The sequence below is a fragment of the Pseudovirgaria hyperparasitica genome (genome assembly GCF_010093815.1).
Source record: "Pseudovirgaria hyperparasitica strain CBS 121739 unplaced genomic scaffold EJ05scaffold_16, whole genome shotgun sequence".
Classification (NCBI taxonomy): Eukaryota; Fungi; Ascomycota; class Dothideomycetes; order Acrospermales; family Acrospermaceae; genus Pseudovirgaria; species Pseudovirgaria hyperparasitica.
In genome coordinates this window covers 129,329-144,913 of record NW_022985564.1, presented here as the reverse complement: position 1 = coordinate 144,913, position 15,585 = coordinate 129,329, and the positions used below count along the sequence as shown (strand labels likewise).

Genomic DNA, 15,585 nt, shown 5'->3' with positions numbered 1-15,585 from the left:
TGTTGCATCTACTCCGGCGTGTGAACTGAGTCACTTCATAGGTCGGATAGTTATAAAGTGACTCCCAATGACAGTAAAACACTTGGCTCCATAGTAGATAGTATAGGAACGTCTTTTCTATTCCTAATGTGGGTAACGCATGCTACATGCACAAGATATCTGGCAGCGCAGTCAAATCGGGTCCATTCGCCCGGTTGGTGCTAGCCATCAGTGCAACGAAATCTCACCATAGCCTCTAGTGCTTTACATTCCATCTCGTTCCATCCCAATCCATCTCAAACTTCATCCTCATCATCTCCATTATCAGCACTCTCCTCGTTCATGGGAATCCTCTTTCCCTTACCTCTGGTTCTCTTGGCTGGAACATCCTCGTCTTCGTCGACATAAGCCTTGCGCTTCCTACCCTTAATAGCCTTGACAGTGGGTACAGACTCATTCAGATCGTTGTCTTCATCTTTATCGTGATTACCAGCAGTCGCCTTCACCTTATTTACAGGCTTGGCAGCCTTGCTGGTGGGCTCGGTCACGGGTTTGCCATCTGCGGTATCCATAGCGCGGATGTTTTTCTTTGCGACACGCAACATCTCAGCGGTAGACTTGAGGGTATAACCGGAAAGCTGAGAGAGCTTAGCAGTATCGATCTAGAGTTGGAGAGTTAGCTCTAGGTCTGCGCAATGATGTAGTAAAGAAAGTATCAGTATATTTCTGTAAGCGCGTGCTTACGGGAGATCAGTGGGAGAAGATTCACCTTGGGTTCAGTATCCATGCAAAGCCAAGCGAGGGCGAGCATGCGAGCAGAGTGCTCGGGCATACCAGAGAGGTCGACCTTTGGAGGCATATTGACGTGGTTTGAGTGTTTGGAGGATTTGGTTCTTTTGCTGGGTGGACCAGGGATGTGAACTATTGACATGAAATGTGAGCGATGAACACAAGATCTTTCGATCAAAAACAGAAAGTCAGAAATAGGTTAGGTTTAGAATAATGTACTCACGTTATCAGAGTTGAAAGGTTGTTGTGGGTGAGGTGAGGCAGCTTTCACAATGTTGTTGCAATCAGAAAAAAATGTGGAGAAAGAGGCGGCTTAAATATTTATTTGAGAAAAGGGCGCACCAATCACAACAGGTGAACTCGCAGGCTGTCAGCCATAAGTGACTCAAGGCGAGCAGTAGCAGGATTTTGTGCCAGTTCCGGCAGTGTTGCATTCATCTACTACTATGCGAATGCATCGATACTTAGAGCAGCTAGATACCATGACTGCCCCGTAGAGTCCCCAAACCCAATGCGTTGATCATCTCCAGCCCCCAGATGTTCACAACATCTACTATGAAGATACGATGAAATGGATGTATGCTTGCCAGAAAGGAGGCAAAGAGATTTCCATTCACCCCTGAACCTAATCATGAATAGTGCTGCCTCCACGCATACCTGCACACAATGAGTTTAAGCTTCGATCTCTCCTTCTGTATGCGTCTCAATAGCTTCCTCCTCTTCACTGTGCTCGGCTCTGACCACTGGCGCAGTTTTTTTGGCGCTTTTGATGACCCTTGTCTTTTTCGGGGGAGCGGGTGTGTCATTGTCGACATCCTCGTCCTCCACATCAGCTGCCTTACGCTTTCGGCCGCTTGCTGAGGCCTTCTTGGAGTCAGGGGCAGTAGCTGTACTTGCATCTGGGCCTTGAAGTTTCTTGATCTTTTTCTTGATGACTGGGACGTAGGTCATCACTGAAGATCTGGTGTAGCCGCTCAGGTCAGCAAGTTTGTCGTAATCGATCTGTGATATGTTAGACAAGTGCTTCAGAGGGATTGTGAAAGGTAATTGCTTGTGATCTTTGGAGAAGGTGAGGTTTTGATACGTACTTTTGGATCTGGGACATCAGTACAGAGCCACATCAGGGCCAGTAGCTTCATCTCCTTCTCAGTCAAGCTCGTAGCGGAGCCGGTCTTCGAATCAGACTTGGGTGCCATATTGCTGTCCTTCTTGACGGTTGAAGTTCGTGTTTTGCCTCGGGTCTGTATAGTTCAGTGAATGAAAGACTTGACAGTGATGTACGGACCAGGAACTGATTTGGAATCCTAGATATATTTAGGCGCAGGGAAGAAAGAAAGATCGAAACAGGTGTGGGCAACGATCAATTGTCGTTGTTGTTGTTGCCGGAAACCGGGTCAGGGTTTGTCTCAACAGTGAAACTGTGTCACCATGGAAACAGTTGCGTGAACGGCAGTCAACAAAAATTCGTGCACAGACTACGATAAAGAAGCTTATAAAAGACCATTGATTGTATTTTGACTGTCAGTACCAGATCTAGGCTTGTATCCAAGGTATTGATGCCACGGGTCTTCTTGTTTATGTGAAGCGGTGCGTGTCGATCACGAAAAGCTCCGCCTAGGAGACACTTGAACTCAATAGCGCCGCTATGAGAAGGTCAATACGTATCAGAGCTTGGGCAATGTTCAGTCCATCTAAGCTTCTCCACTTGCTTCTCCACCAAGTTCCGGCGAGTCAGTAGCAGGGGTTTTCTTCCTTCCGCGAACTTTGCTCTTTGCTTTCTTGGTAGGCGGACCCTCTTTGTCTTCCTCCGATGCTTCGTCATGTTTGATTTCAGCATCTTTGCGCTTCTTGCTACCTCCTATGACCTTGGCTTTAGGATCACTTTTAGCCTTGCGAGAGGCATCGTCACCGGCGCCACCTTCGACGCTGGCACGAATCGTCTTGCGAATGGTTGCTACCCACTTGCGAACTGAGTTATAAGCGAGTCCATGGTCATTTGCAATCTTATGACTATCCACCTATCCTAATCTTAGCTTTCCATAATAGAAGTCAATGAATATGACTTGAGACTCACGATAGAAGCGTTGGGGTCAGGGTCAACTTGAGCCCACATGAAGACAAGGATCTTCATCTGATTCTCAGTAAGCACCGTGGGAATAGCTTCAGGATCAACCTTTGGAGCCATGTCTTAATGTATGATCAGATATGACTAGATTACAGGCCTAATTAGTACAATTGGTAAGAAAGTAAGGAGACAAGCGCTACCTTAGGAAGAGTTGAAAAGGGTGATATATTTGCTGTGTGAGAGGTAAGCAGGGAAATTTTAGTTGACACGTAAAGTGCGAAGTGTGGAGGCAGCGCTAATCTATGGTTTACTCGTGTAAGTAGTGCATTCAAATGAGCTAGTGAGTTTATCACACCAGTGAACGAGCATACATGGATCCTTGATACATAGTGTCGTAAAGACGTAAATATGTTATTTGTGCTACTTCATTTGACACATTGACACAATCGAATTCCTTGACGGCATATCTGCGTTTAGAAACTGTATGTAGGTGAAGTCCTAGAATCTAAAACAATTCACCGATCCCTCTGACCTCTAACGAACTGGATAAGAGTGAAGCTTTCGTGGAACACCGTAACTTTTCAGACCACCATGTACACCAAAAACAGTATCGACTAGCCCAAAGAAAGCATGTGCGTGTCAGAATCAGTCATTGATATTGTTCTCCTCGCCATCAGCCTCCACAGCCTCCACAGCCTCCACAGCCTCTGCGTCTTTGTCGTCATCCGAGCTTTGGGCTTTGACTGGGGTCTTCGGCTTCGCACGAGACTTTTTGGTTGGGCTCGCCTTGACGTCCTCACCTTTGGTCTTACGCTTGCGAGGTGTTGTCTTTGGGGTCACAGGGACTGGGGCACCATCATCATCACCATCGTTGTCGTTATTAGTGATGCCCATATTGCCCTCATCATTGCCCTCAGTTTCGTCAGTCTCAGCCAAAGCCTTTAGCTTACGCTGCAGAGCATTCCATGTTGTCTTCGCAGTGCCCTCTGTGTAACCCATGAGTTTTGCGAGCTTCACATTGTTGACCTAGCCATGATCAGCCATAGTCATTGGACGAATTCTCAGCGACAGCATACCTTAGGCTTCTCGTCAAAGCATTGCCACGAGAATGCCAGCATAGTCATTTCCTTCTCCGAAAAGGTGGATGATTTGGTAGCTTCAGGTTTGGAGGCCTTTGGCGGCATGTTGAGTGATTGCTTCTAACCTTACGGAGAAATTTGAAGTGGGAGATGTTGGTAGACGAAGGGAAGGGCGAGCTGTTGTAAGGATTGTGGAATGTAAGGGGAATGCGAGAGTTCGTCAAATTTATAAGAAAGCCGAGCCGAGGGCAGAGATATCAGACCATTCTGCCGGAAAAGTGATTACAGCTCTCAGTGACATGACCTCAGCCGGCAAGGTGATTATGCCGCGAATTGTCCCTAATACAGGCAAAGTTCACCGTTTCCCACGGAATGGCTCAAGGCAATAAAAGACAATGGTTCAAAAAGGCAGTTCATGACTAAGAAGTGAGCTTGCGGGGTCATCGCCTCAATAACACCTATCATTCTATTTAAGTCCACATTTGAATAACACCAATACTTCTTCGGATTGACATGAGCGAGCTCGCAATGCGAGTCACGATTCATGCCACATATAAGCCGCAAAGTAATCCATATCCCACTTCATTCTCAAGACCTTCGGAGCGTGGTGTGATCATGCGAACATGCTGATCTAGTGACTTTCGTCCTTGACTTCGGGCTCCGGGCTCTCCTCCTCAGGGTCAACCTTTGCAGGAGCCTTCACGTTGCGAACTTTCTTCGTTGGCGACTCCTCGCCCTCGTTCTCCTTAGGCTTGCGCTTTCGACCGCCTGACTTTGGTGTAGATGGAGGAGCTGCGGTGATATCGCTGTTTGAATCTCCTAAAGCTTTGATCTTACGCTTAAGCTTGCCAAAGGTGACCGAACAGGATCCGGCGGTATATCCGCAAATCTTCGCGAGCTTGTCCATATCGATCTTGAACACGGGTCAGAAGTATTCAAGATATCAACTCGCCTCGGACAATTCCGCGTACCTTCGGCTGCTCCGACATGCACTGCCATGCGGAGGCCAGCATAAACATTTCCTTCTCAGTAAAGGTAACGGCAGTATCACTTGTAGTGGTGTCGACGACTTTTGGAGCCATGATCAAGTCTTCGAAGTGAGACTTTGGTAGTAGGTTGTTAGTGTTGCTTTCTTCTTGACCAAATGATTATTGGATCAGTATTTGGACTTACTAGTCCGTGGATTCTGTGACTTATGCAATTTCCAATACGAGATGTATGTGGAAGAAGTCAGGTCGAAATTGTCGGGTATAAGCGCTTTAAGGTTTGGTTGGGTAAGCTAAATAAGGCCTCACAAGTGAATTGGGAACCATTCAGAAGGGATCCACACACAAGTGAACATGCTCCGGGTGCTACACAGCACTGTGTAACTGCGAGCATGGATCCACAACGAGTATGAAACAAATGTTTCTTTTGCTTACCACAGGATGTGGAACTTGACAGATGTTTACTTCTTTTTGATTCACTTTTATATCATACGGACTTCTTGACCTTTCATCTCTGGTCTCTCCAGCTCCCACTCGTCTCGCAATACAGCATAGATGGAGTCAACGACAACGACTGACAAGCCAAGACTCCATACCAAAGTGATTGCATAGAAAAAGTTTGCGTTTCCAGAGCCCGCATAGATCCATAGATGATAGAAAGCTGGCCCGAGGAAGGAAGTATATATGATCGCAGCTGATGATAGGAATGTGTACCGCATGACTGTGAGAAGTTTAGCATTTCTACGATTCGGACTCGGGGAGATTGGACCTACGAGGAAACACGTGACGATACAGAGGAACCAGAGCAAGGTATAGGGCACTGTCGGCAATACTTGGATACGGTTGAAAGACTGCAAAGATACCAGTCATCGTCACAGCAACGAAGAGAGGCTGCCTGCGAATACGTATACTTAGACCGCCCACATAGGATGCCATGTGCAACCAGAAAACCCCGAGGAAGAATCCGCGGAAGGAATCGAACATTTCTATGAAGAAGTACCACCAAAGACCGACATTCGGAGTAAGGTCCGGCAATAGGAGACGAACGCCATATGTCGCTACCAGGAATTCCCAGGACCCTGTAAGCAGATACGAGACGAGTAATAAGCCCCCTATCGTAGCACAGACCGCTAGACTGTAGCGGACACTGAAAGCAATAGGGCTTATAGATCTCTTAGTCCTCTTCGAATGGACATCATATACGAGCATCGCAAGTGGTGGGAAGAGTAATATTGGATGGAGCGAAATATACGAAGCAAAGGACAAGGCGAGTATAAAGGTGGCACTTGCGCCCCTAGCGGCCTCAGCAATGGCTGTAAGCATGAAGAGGTTAGCGAAAACGGTTGTTGGTCGTGCTATGCATGAGATGAGCGTGAATGGACTAAACAAGTAACTATACACACGAGTTAGCAGTAGCAGGCGTGTTTTACACATGGGTGCGACTCACCCAGCCCCGATCGAGATGCTGCTCCATCGAAGTTCACTTCTGGGGGAAACGTATAATCGGGAAGATGTAGACTCGCCGGTCTCAGCAAGCTTCATAATCATATGACCACCCATGAGGTCCACTATGATGTACATCAAGTTTGTAAAGAATGGATACGTGGTTGCATTCGGTAACAGATTGAAAATTGGAAGTAGTAGTGGCGCTTGGTGGTATACGCCGCCGTCGTATGGAGACACATTGTGATTGTATAGGAAGAGGCCCTCCTGTACTGTGGAACTATTAGCAGATATATGAGTATGCTCAATTATGGCATACATCGCTTGAAACTTGACACCGGTGTGGAAACTTCGACGCGTCCAGTCAAGATGTCGGGTAGCGCTGGGAAAGCCGTGAAGAGGAGCAAACGAACAGCTGCAGCAGCTCCAAATAGCACCAGCTTTTGCCGTTGGACACTCATATTTTCCTGTCACTAACCTGACTGTCGCTGCATCGCGGGCTGAACAATTGAGCTTTACATGCGCCGTCGTCAACCCCCAACCTTACTTAGTAGGAAGCAGACTGACGCACGGACTCCTTGCGGAGGTCGTTCCTTCCCCGCCCGCAGTATATCCGATGCCGAACTTTTTTTTGGTTGTTCAAAACCTTTGGGTTGTCGCATTGAGATATATGAATGAGACGTCGCCATCAAGATGGGAGCCAGACTTAAGAAAAAGGGTAAAACACACATGCCATATTGTTCTTGTTCCCTAGGCTAATTGGTGAGCATAGGAACCACTGGTGCTGCCACCAACTACATTACGAGAACAAGAGCTGTGCGCAAACTTCAGATTTCGCTTCCTGACTTCCGACGACTATGTATCTTCAAAGGTATATCACTCTATCAGGGACTAGATGTTTGATATCTGACTGCTCACAGGTATATATCCGCGTGAACCAAGGAATAAGAAGAAAGTTACCAAAGGCGCAACTCCGGCAACAACGTTCTACTACACCAAGGACATACAATATCTACTTCACGAACCCTTGATTGCAAAATTCCGCGAACATAAAGCTCTCGGGAAGAAGATCTCGCGCGCGCTGGGAAGAGGGGAAGCTGGAGATGCTGCGCGTCTAGAGAAAACCTTGAAACCCAAGATCGCCTTAGATCACATTATCAAAGAACGATACCCGACCTTCGTAGACGCTCTGAGGGATCTTGACGATGCTCTATCCATGCTGTTTCTCTTTGCAAATCTCCCTTCACATACCCACATTCCTTCGAAGACTATCGAGCTCTGCCAGAGACTATGTCTAGAGTTTGAACACTACCTCATTGTGTCCCACTCGCTCCGAAAATCTTTTCTGTCGATAAAAGGCATCTATTACCAAGCTACCATACAAGGACAAGACATAATGTGGCTTGTTCCATATAAATTTGTTCAGAACGTAAGCGGCGACATTGACTTCCGGATCATGGGGACTTTCATCGAATTCTACACGACGCTGCTCGGTTTTGTAAACTACCGGCTGTACACCTCGATCGGGCTTGTATACCCTCCAAAGTTCAATGCAGCGAGTGATGAAGCAGGTGGAGAGCTTGGTGCTTTCACTCTTGAGGGTAGAGCTGTGGTTACCCAGGAGCTCAATGGTCAGGGTCGTATTGAGAATGGCGCAGTCAATGAGGAAGCTACCGCCGCTGCTCAGGCCCAGGCCGACAAGATCGCTGCCCAGCAATCCGCCGATATCGCACTACCGACTGATGAGGCCCAAACCGATATGGTTGAGGAAGTCACTGATGGCATTGACACTTTCGAGACAACTGGCGCAGATGCCGACATCCTTCCCCAGCCGCAAGCTAGCAGCTCCGAAATTGCCTCACTCTTTGCTGACTACACATTTTACCTCTCTCGCGAGACTCCACGCCAGCCATTGGAGTTTATCTTGAAAGCATTTGGCTGTAAGCGCGTTGGTTGGGACAGCATTCTCGGCGACGGCGCATATGTCACTGACGAGTCTGACCCGTTGATCACCCACCAAATAGTTGACCGTCCCCAGATCGCATCAGAGGCTACTCAGAGCAATAATGGCGAAGGGGTTGAAGCACCCGTGACGAAGCTTTTGTGGCCCCGTGCAATGGTGCCTGGCCGTACATATGTCCAGCCGCAATGGGTATGGGATTGTATCAATCAAGCAAAACTCCTTCGTCCCGACATCTATTCCCCAGGCGCGCAGCTACCGCCACATCTGAGTCCATGGGTCAAGCCAAAGAAGGGCGCTTATGATCCAACGGTTCCACTTGAGGAGCAAGAGCGGGTCGGCGAGGCAGATGAGTATGACGATGACGCGGATGTACCAGCTCCCATAGAAGGGGCCGCCGACCAGTCTCAGGAGAGCGATGAGGACGTGATCGAAGGAGAGTCCGACGAAGACGATGTTGACATGGATGTCGCATCAGATAACTCCGACTCCGACTCAGAGGATGCATTCGCAGCAGCAGCCGATGCTGCTGCAGAGTCCGATTTCGAAGGCTTTGAGGACGAAGAGTCCGAAGACGAAGCCACCAAAGCCCAGATTCAGCATCAGCGCGAGCTTGAAGCCGAAGCTGCCGGTCTTCCTGCTCCGGCGGCTCCCACTCCACTTTCAAAAGCGGAAGCTGCAAGAAAGAAGCACGCAAAGAAACAGCGTGAAGAGCAGGAGGAGGAACAGCGCAACAAGATGATGATGAGCCGCAAGAAGCGCAAGACATACGAGAGGATGCAGTACGGCAACGAGAAGCGGAGTCAAGAAGCAGAGAAGATCAGAGCGAAGAAGCGGAAACTGGAGAAGGGAAAGCAGACGAGCTAGAAAAATACCAACTCGAGCGTATTGCGGACTTGTGGTAATAGGAAGTTTTGATGTTGCATGTGGCGGAGTTGGGGGAGTATATGTGTTATGCGTGTTAAAGTACAATATAGTACAGATAAGATGCTCCTCGAGCAGGATTCTTGACACTCGCCATGCAATGCTATTCAACCCGCGCACACTCTTGATACATATATTACATTTCCGAGGAGTTTGCTCAATGAACGCCACTAAACCCTGACAGTCCATCTGGCGGCGCATCACTGAACCTTTTTTGAGCGGTCGGCTTCGATCCATCGCGTGCCTTAGCAATTTCAAGCGCTTCACCAGCTGTCATCCCCGGCTTCCAGCTACTGCGCGGCAGACTCTGCAGCAGCTTGATAGCCTCGACATTTTCATCGTATTCTTCCTCTCCAGGTCTTGCCAATTGTGCCTTTGGCTTCCCGTCTTTATCCACCGGGAACGTCATGCCCTCTTGCTCCCATACCTCATCATCGACAACCTCAATAACCTTGAGATTCCATTTCCCGGCTCTGATCATCAGCGTATTGTCGCGAATGTACTGCACCGCGTCGCCGATCTTGGTCGCTGTGATCGGGTTCCAGACAACGCGATCTTTAGTCTCAATGTTGCCGCCGTGCGCGCCATGCACGTATGCGCCTTTGTTTTGTAACAGCTTTGTGGCTTCAGTGCGCGAACCCGCCAGGCCGCTAGTGTACAAGATGACGGGCCAGGATTTCCGCGCGAAAAATGCGCGCGGGAGCTTGATCGCAGTATCAACGTTCTTATTGAAAACGTTCATCTGGGGTGCATATTTGTTGAGCTCGGGCAATGTGTACTGAGCGAATTGCTTGCGCGCATCTTTATCAGGGACCTGGACCGGGGCGGCGTAGTCTGGGAGAGGCGGCGGGGGTTTCGCGGTTTGATTTGGACTTTTGATGTTTATGAGGTCTTTGAAGTACTCATATACGTTGACGCTGTTTGGGTAAAGTTGAGTGGTCTGTATCCGGGCTTCTTCAGCTATATGCCAGCCGTGAACGAGTTCGACGAATTCATGGGCGAGAAAGTTTTGGGCGAGACGCTTGCTGGCATCTTTGTTATGCTCTTCCATGATGACCCCAATGTCCTTGACTGGGATGAATGTGAACCATTTGAGGTATTGCTCGACCTCGCTGTCGGGAAGGCGGACGAAGTATTGGTATAACTCGTATGGTGTGGTCAGATTCGGATCCAACCACACAGCGTTTCCAGCGCTTTTGCCCAACTTCTGACCGGACGGGGTTGTCAATAGGGGAGTCGTAATCGCAAACAGGCTAAAGTCGCCCTCGGCCAGGTCTGGTTGCTTAATTCGTTCGGAATCATGCGACACATTTGCCTGCATGTAACTCACAGCTTCAATGCCCGACAGAAGATTGCCATATTGGTCGGAACCGCCAATCTGAAGTTGCACCCCCTTTTGTTTGAACATCTCCCACCAATCCCAACTCTGCATCAGAGGGTAGAAGAATTCGGCAACGTTCATACCGACACCGCTATTCAGACGTTCTTTTACACTAATATGGTATTAGACTGTAGTTGTCTAGTTACTTCTCGAGTGCTCGCTTACCTGTCACGACCCAGCAAGGTCGAGATTCTTATTCCCCTCCCGAGCTGGCCCAATATTTCCGACACAGTGACTTTATTATGCCAGGTTGAGTTGTTGTAAATTCCGCGTAGCCAGCTCATGCTCTTCTTATCATGAACAAAGCCGTGACGAGCAGCATAAAACTCTATTTTCTTCCACATTCTCTTAATTTGTTCTTGCATTAACAAAATATTCTTACTTCTGCTGCTCCTGTGCATGGGCTCTCGTTCTGTCGAGCGGCCGCTAGGGTCTCCTATCTTTGCAGTGGCACCACCTATCTGCACGACTGTTAGCATCATTGACCCCGAGTACAGGTACATTACTCACCAGGTGGAAAGTCGGATAACCGTGGACATAAGACCAGAACAGTATCATCACAGGAAGCATGTGCCCAATATGTAGAGAGGATGCCGTAGCGTCAACACCACAGTAGACCCCTATGCGCTTCTTCGTAAGGAGCTTGTCCAACGCATCCCGATTCCTAAACCTCAGTTAGCTGCGGTCAATATTTCAAAAACTTGTAATTTGGCATACCCAGCTATCTGTTTGACAAGGCCGCGCTCCTCGAGCATGGTCAGAAAACTCTTTTGCCTGCCCGCATCGATTTCCTTAGCAGTCCTACTCCAATTCAGATTTCTCTCCACTTCTTTCCTTAGCCACCCCTGGGAAATGCATCTTCGCGCGTCATACGAGACAGGCGATGGCGACGGGAATATGGAGCATCGTGATGCACCGCGCCGCACCACGCGAGAGCTTGCATCAGTCAATGACATCAATGCGACAGGATGCTACGATCGAGGCGGCCGTTCGACGCGAAGAATGCGAGAAAAGTTATGGCGGAGGCTACTAGTTTTATTCAGCCTTATCAGATGGAGAAAGTCTCGGCAAGGCATCAAGGCATCAAGGCATGAAGACTAGGTCTGAGGCAAGTGCCTGCTCTCCATACTATCTAGGCAATTGTATAAGTCATTCTAGAGCCTTACTCCAGCCTTAGTTCCTTGAAACTTCGCGCGATGGAATATGGAGACTTCTGCAGTGGACGATGAACCTCTTGAGTTTCCCCTCTTTTCAATTGTACGTCTGCGACTCTAAAGGGCAGGGATGCACAACTAGACGCACAAGACAACCGATCATAAGGGTCATCAGCTTCATCATCTCGCTAGCCCGGACACCAACTGCAGGTTGAACTAGACCCTGAACTGGCACCTGCTACCCCACGTCTAGCTCCCTTGGTACCTATCTATCTGTGTCTTCTCCGCATCTGGTGTGTTGACCCCATCTTCGAGTTGGCTTGCCTTGTTCACGATTGAGGTTGCATGCTCTCTATATCTTGATTAGGTTTATGAAATAGTGCGTATTCACTCACTTCGTTCAACCACGCCCGCTTCATAGTCGTACTGGACTATTCACCGAACTCAGGAAAGATGTTCTTGAAACTAGTTTGTGATCCGCCTCTCGGCCAAATCACTGTCGTGTCAGAAGGAACGAAGGTATTCTTTATTTCGTACTGAGTCTTATCCCAAAGCAGTTTCTTATAGCTGAACAGGCTCTCTTCACCGTGCTCGTCGAGACTGCTGCCGATTCCGACAAAGACTGGAGCGTTGATCTATGGCATGACCACACTTTAAAACAATGGGAGAGCTTGCCGTTTCAACAATCTAGGGATGCTGATATTACAGTATGTATCCGCATCGTTGCGTGAGAGTTTTGCTAAAGAATGTACGAGGACATCAACAAAGCCACGGACAGGAAGACGACTAGACGTCAATTGTTTACCTTGACCTTGGACAAGCAGATGTCAGCTTTCTCGTTCACTATCCGGCTCCGTTCGAGTGCAAACGATTCCTGGAAATGGGCCCGCGATCTATTTGGCATCGCTGATGGAACACTGCTATTTCAACCGAAAACGATTCCTAAGCAGAAGTTGGATTACTTCTTCCAGGGTATTAGTCCCGAATTTACAATCTCGAACGAGAGCAGCGAAACTCCCGATACATTACTCTGGTACCTTACTGTTCCCGCCGATGCGGCCCCTGGAGAAGCTTCTAGCTATACACGCCACACTCTGGGTACCCCAACGCACCTGAAGCGATGGTTCTCACTTGTCCGTATTTGGAGCCCCTGGCTGGCACCTAGGCAGGTAATTTTTCTCCAAACATAGATACAGGATACTTCCATATTAATCAGACCGTAGGGAACTGATCATTTCGATGTTGATAAAGACTCAGTCCTATCGTCATTCCTGCGCGAAGACGGTTATCATGTCGTAGTCCTTGCAATCAGTGGAACAGACGATGTACTCACTATTATTCATCACGATGGGGACGGAAACGTTGTCATTCAGGGGCAGAACGATGCTGTCAACCAGAGCGAGTCCAAGGTTGTGGTAGCTGTAGGACACACGTTTGAGCTAGCCAATTCCGCTGCAATGTATCATGCCAGGAAAGTCTCAATGCAGTATGAGGTCATGAGTGAAGCAATGCAAAAAGAAGTCAAAGCTCTCGAGGAAGCCGGGCCCGAACCACAGTGGCTTCAAGAATGGTACGATGGGCTGACATACTGTACTTGGAATGGCCTCGGCCAGAAGCTCCACCAGGATCGTATATTCGAAGCCTTAGAATCACTAAGAAGCAGTGGAATTACCATCACGAATCTTATTATTGACGATAATTGGCAAAGTTTGGGAGACAATCAAGGCGGCGAGTATACTCCTGGACTGGACCAGTTTCGAGCGGGTTGGATGGAGTTTGAGGCTATCAAAGAGGGTTTCCCGCAAGGACTCAAATACTGCACCTCGAAGATTCGCAAGGACAACCCGAATATCAAGCATATCGCAGTGTGGCATGCCCTTTTGGGTTACTGGGGTGGGATCGCGCCCCACGGCAAGATCGCTAAAGAATATGGCATCACTCAGGTCCATATGCGAGATGGTGTTGCAGGCGGGAACAAATACGTTGTTCCCGCCGACCAGGCCAGTCGCATGTATGCCGATTTCTACTCATTCCTGTCTCAAAGTGGAGTCGACAGTGTAAAAACAGATGCTCAGGTGAGTCTAATCTGTCATTGCTGTGCTGCACACTAAGAATTCCAGTTCATGGTTGATGAAATCGACCAAGCTCCTGCTCGAAGGAGTCTCATAAAAGAGTGAGTGGCCAACTATCTCGCTTCGTCTCCTCGGTTCAGGGCGTTTCGATGATACATTTTACCGTTGAAGCATCTCTAGAAGGCTAACGCTCGATAGGTATCAAGACAGTTGGAGCATTGCCAATATGCGTTACCTTGGAGCTAAGGCAATCAGCTGTATGAGTCTTACGCCTCAGATGCTGTTCCACAGCCAACTACCGAACAACAAGCCACGACTACTTCTGAGGAACTCTGATGACTTCTTCCCTGAGATTCCGGCATCTCACCCGTGGCATATATTTTGCAATGCACACGTTTCCCTACTGACACAACACCTAAATACACTCCCGGACTGGGATATGTTCCAAACTGTTCATGACTTCTCTGCCTTTCATGCAGCGGCACGATGTGTATCAGGCGGGCCAATTTACATCACCGACGAGCCTGGAAAACACGACATCAAGCTGATCGACCAGATGACGGCGAAGAATCCACGTGGCGATACGATCATTTTACGTCCAAGCACTGTAGGCAAGAGTACCAACGCTTATACATCCTACGATGAGCATGTACTTCTCAAAGTAAGCAGCTATAATGGGGGAGCCCAAACAGGCACCAGCATCCTGGGCATATTCAATACGACGTCCGCCGATTTGACGGAGCACATCAAGCTAAGCCAATTCCCTGGGGCAGAGACTGGAACATACATCATCCGATCATACACAAGCGGCAGTATAGCGCCTCCTCTATCGGTTGCCTCGGAAGCTACAAACAGGAATCCTCTGTACGTATCGTTGAATAGCCATGCCTGGGATATTCTGTCCGCAGTACCAGTACAATCTTTCACCCTACGCCGCAAAGGCTCGGGATCTGGACCAGCGGACATCTCGATCGCAAATCTAGGCTTGCTGGACAAGATGACAGGATCTGCAGCGATCGTCAACACCATGGCAAGTATCGAGACTGGGTCTGGACGATTGCGTGTCTACTCGAGTCTGAAGGCACTGGGCATATTTGGGCTTTACGTGAGCGGCCTGGGGAAGAGGAACGTAATCGACGATTTCTTTGCAGTTCTGTTTGGTGTACCTGTGGATCCGCGGTTTGTTAAGACAGATATCAATGACAATGGCGATGGTGTACTGGAAATTGACGTCGCCGCAGCCTACAAAGACAGTGGAAAGGATGTGGGTTGGAGCAACGAGATCGGAATCGAGGTCATCGTCAGATAGATCCTGGATTGGACATTTGTCAAAAGACACGTTACTAGGTAGCTCACATGCGAGCAATCTTCGTGCAATTGCCTGATTTATCCCCTCCTCACTCTCTGAGATACACACATACACCCAGACCATATTTCTCTACCTTGACGATAAAGACCGCAGTCATATTCTTGAGCATTCCTTCGAGACCCTCCCTGCTGGACCCACCTAGACCACATCCCAGCCCCACACCGCCATTCCGGTATAAATGGATCCATCCGAGCTCCATGGCTAATTACGCACGCGCGCGTGTGTGTTTCTATTTTCATACCTACATTCCACAATTCGCATTTCATACAATACACAACCACACACCCATATAAACCACACCCATATAAACCACACCCATATAAACCACACCCATATAAACCACACCCATATAAACCACACCCATATAAACCACACCCATATAAA

General features: G+C 48.5%; 9 protein-coding genes across 9 annotated transcripts; 2 read left to right on the top strand and 7 right to left on the bottom strand.

Moving 5' to 3' along the window:
* Window positions 1–112: 112 nt before the first annotated feature.
* On the bottom strand, window positions 113–1,040 carry EJ05DRAFT_513886 (uncharacterized protein). The gene is made up of 3 exons (XM_033748474.1): window positions 992–1,040; window positions 749–900; window positions 113–641 (listed from the first exon to the last, which is right to left on the bottom strand). The coding sequence occupies exons 2-3, from the start codon at window positions 836–838 to the stop codon at window positions 276–278; spliced, it is 456 nt and encodes a 151-aa protein (XP_033596851.1). The 5' UTR covers window positions 839–900; window positions 992–1,040; the 3' UTR covers window positions 113–275.
* Window positions 1,041–1,322: 282 nt separating this feature from the next.
* Window positions 1,323–2,073, bottom strand: EJ05DRAFT_479390 (uncharacterized protein). The gene is made up of 2 exons (XM_033744665.1): window positions 1,857–2,073; window positions 1,323–1,770 (listed from the first exon to the last, which is right to left on the bottom strand). The coding sequence occupies exons 1-2, from the start codon at window positions 1,962–1,964 to the stop codon at window positions 1,441–1,443; spliced, it is 438 nt and encodes a 145-aa protein (XP_033596850.1). The 5' UTR covers window positions 1,965–2,073; the 3' UTR covers window positions 1,323–1,440.
* A 386-nt stretch (window positions 2,074–2,459) lies between these two features.
* EJ05DRAFT_503933 (uncharacterized protein) lies at window positions 2,460–2,953 on the bottom strand (the record flags this gene model as incomplete). Its single annotated transcript, XM_033747491.1, has 2 exons — window positions 2,460–2,786; window positions 2,843–2,953. 2 exons carry the CDS (start codon window positions 2,951–2,953, stop codon window positions 2,460–2,462), a joined length of 438 nt encoding a protein of 145 aa, XP_033596849.1.
* Window positions 2,954–3,402: 449 nt separating this feature from the next.
* Window positions 3,403–4,149, bottom strand: EJ05DRAFT_479388 (uncharacterized protein). The gene is made up of 2 exons (XM_033744664.1): window positions 3,910–4,149; window positions 3,403–3,859 (listed from the first exon to the last, which is right to left on the bottom strand). Exons 1-2 carry the CDS (start codon window positions 4,015–4,017, stop codon window positions 3,479–3,481), a joined length of 489 nt encoding a protein of 162 aa, XP_033596848.1. The 5' UTR covers window positions 4,018–4,149; the 3' UTR covers window positions 3,403–3,478.
* Window positions 4,150–4,543: 394 nt separating this feature from the next.
* EJ05DRAFT_489117 (uncharacterized protein) lies at window positions 4,544–4,994 on the bottom strand (the record flags this gene model as incomplete). The annotated part of the gene is made up of 2 exons (XM_033745764.1): window positions 4,544–4,825; window positions 4,884–4,994. The coding sequence occupies 2 exons, from the start codon at window positions 4,992–4,994 to the stop codon at window positions 4,544–4,546; spliced, it is 393 nt and encodes a 130-aa protein (XP_033596847.1).
* A 386-nt stretch (window positions 4,995–5,380) lies between these two features.
* On the bottom strand, window positions 5,381–6,802 carry EJ05DRAFT_443408 (PIG-U-domain-containing protein; the record flags this gene model as incomplete). Its single annotated transcript, XM_033742086.1, has 4 exons — window positions 5,381–5,619; window positions 5,672–6,291; window positions 6,346–6,613; window positions 6,661–6,802. The coding sequence occupies 4 exons, from the start codon at window positions 6,800–6,802 to the stop codon at window positions 5,381–5,383; spliced, it is 1,269 nt and encodes a 422-aa protein (XP_033596846.1).
* Window positions 6,803–6,998: 196 nt separating this feature from the next.
* EJ05DRAFT_456509 (uncharacterized protein) lies at window positions 6,999–9,330 on the top strand. Its single transcript, XM_033742494.1, has 3 exons — window positions 6,999–7,059; window positions 7,114–7,212; window positions 7,262–9,330. Exons 1-3 carry the CDS (start codon window positions 7,035–7,037, stop codon window positions 9,166–9,168), a joined length of 2,031 nt encoding a protein of 676 aa, XP_033596845.1. The 5' UTR covers window positions 6,999–7,034; the 3' UTR covers window positions 9,169–9,330.
* On the bottom strand, window positions 9,224–11,620 carry EJ05DRAFT_456506 (uncharacterized protein). The gene is made up of 4 exons (XM_033742493.1): window positions 11,324–11,620; window positions 11,117–11,270; window positions 10,772–11,067; window positions 9,224–10,718 (listed from the first exon to the last, which is right to left on the bottom strand). Exons 1-4 carry the CDS (start codon window positions 11,560–11,562, stop codon window positions 9,383–9,385), a joined length of 2,025 nt encoding a protein of 674 aa, XP_033596844.1. The 5' UTR covers window positions 11,563–11,620; the 3' UTR covers window positions 9,224–9,382.
* Window positions 11,621–11,788: 168 nt separating this feature from the next.
* Window positions 11,789–15,283, top strand: EJ05DRAFT_456501 (raffinose synthase protein-like protein Sip1). The gene is made up of 6 exons (XM_033742492.1): window positions 11,789–12,279; window positions 12,336–12,467; window positions 12,516–12,929; window positions 12,984–13,835; window positions 13,881–13,933; window positions 14,031–15,283. The coding sequence occupies exons 1-6, from the start codon at window positions 12,214–12,216 to the stop codon at window positions 15,139–15,141; spliced, it is 2,628 nt and encodes an 875-aa protein (XP_033596843.1). The 5' UTR covers window positions 11,789–12,213; the 3' UTR covers window positions 15,142–15,283.
* The last annotated feature ends 302 nt before the right edge of the window (window positions 15,284–15,585 follow it).

Excerpts from the sequence above, each read along its gene's own strand:
- EJ05DRAFT_513886 (XM_033748474.1), bottom strand. The coding sequence starts at position 838 with ATGCCTCCAAAGGTCGACCTCTCTGGTATGCCCGAGCACTCTGCTCGC. Across the intron at positions 642-748 it reads GCATGGATACTGAACCCAAG|ATCGATACTGCTAAGCTCTC; the intron begins GTGAATCTTCTC and ends CTCCAACTCTAG.
- EJ05DRAFT_479390 (XM_033744665.1), bottom strand. The coding sequence starts at position 1,964 with ATGGCACCCAAGTCTGATTCGAAGACCGGCTCCGCTACGAGCTTGACT. Across the intron at positions 1,771-1,856 it reads CTGATGTCCCAGATCCAAAA|ATCGATTACGACAAACTTGC; the intron begins GTACGTATCAAA and ends AACATATCACAG.
- EJ05DRAFT_479388 (XM_033744664.1), bottom strand. The coding sequence starts at position 4,017 with ATGCCGCCAAAGGCCTCCAAACCTGAAGCTACCAAATCATCCACCTTT. Across the intron at positions 3,860-3,909 it reads GCTTTGACGAGAAGCCTAAG|GTCAACAATGTGAAGCTCGC; the intron begins GTATGCTGTCGC and ends GATCATGGCTAG.
- EJ05DRAFT_456509 (XM_033742494.1), top strand. The coding sequence starts at position 7,035 with ATGGGAGCCAGACTTAAGAAAAAGG. Across the intron at positions 7,060-7,113 it reads AGCCAGACTTAAGAAAAAGG|GAACCACTGGTGCTGCCACC; the intron begins GTAAAACACACA and ends TGGTGAGCATAG. Across the intron at positions 7,213-7,261 it reads ACGACTATGTATCTTCAAAG|GTATATATCCGCGTGAACCA; the intron begins GTATATCACTCT and ends GACTGCTCACAG.
- EJ05DRAFT_456506 (XM_033742493.1), bottom strand. The coding sequence starts at position 11,562 with ATGTCATTGACTGATGCAAGCTCTCGCGTGGTGCGGCGCGGTGCATCA. Across the intron at positions 11,271-11,323 it reads CTTGTCAAACAGATAGCTGG|GAATCGGGATGCGTTGGACA; the intron begins GTATGCCAAATT and ends ACTGAGGTTTAG. Across the intron at positions 10,719-10,771 it reads ACCTTGCTGGGTCGTGACAG|TGTAAAAGAACGTCTGAATA; the intron begins GTAAGCGAGCAC and ends ATACCATATTAG.
- EJ05DRAFT_456501 (XM_033742492.1), top strand. The coding sequence starts at position 12,214 with ATGTTCTTGAAACTAGTTTGTGATCCGCCTCTCGGCCAAATCACTGTC. Across the intron at positions 12,930-12,983 it reads CCTGGCTGGCACCTAGGCAG|GGAACTGATCATTTCGATGT; the intron begins GTAATTTTTCTC and ends ATCAGACCGTAG. Across the intron at positions 13,934-14,030 it reads CGAAGGAGTCTCATAAAAGA|GTATCAAGACAGTTGGAGCA; the intron begins GTGAGTGGCCAA and ends AACGCTCGATAG.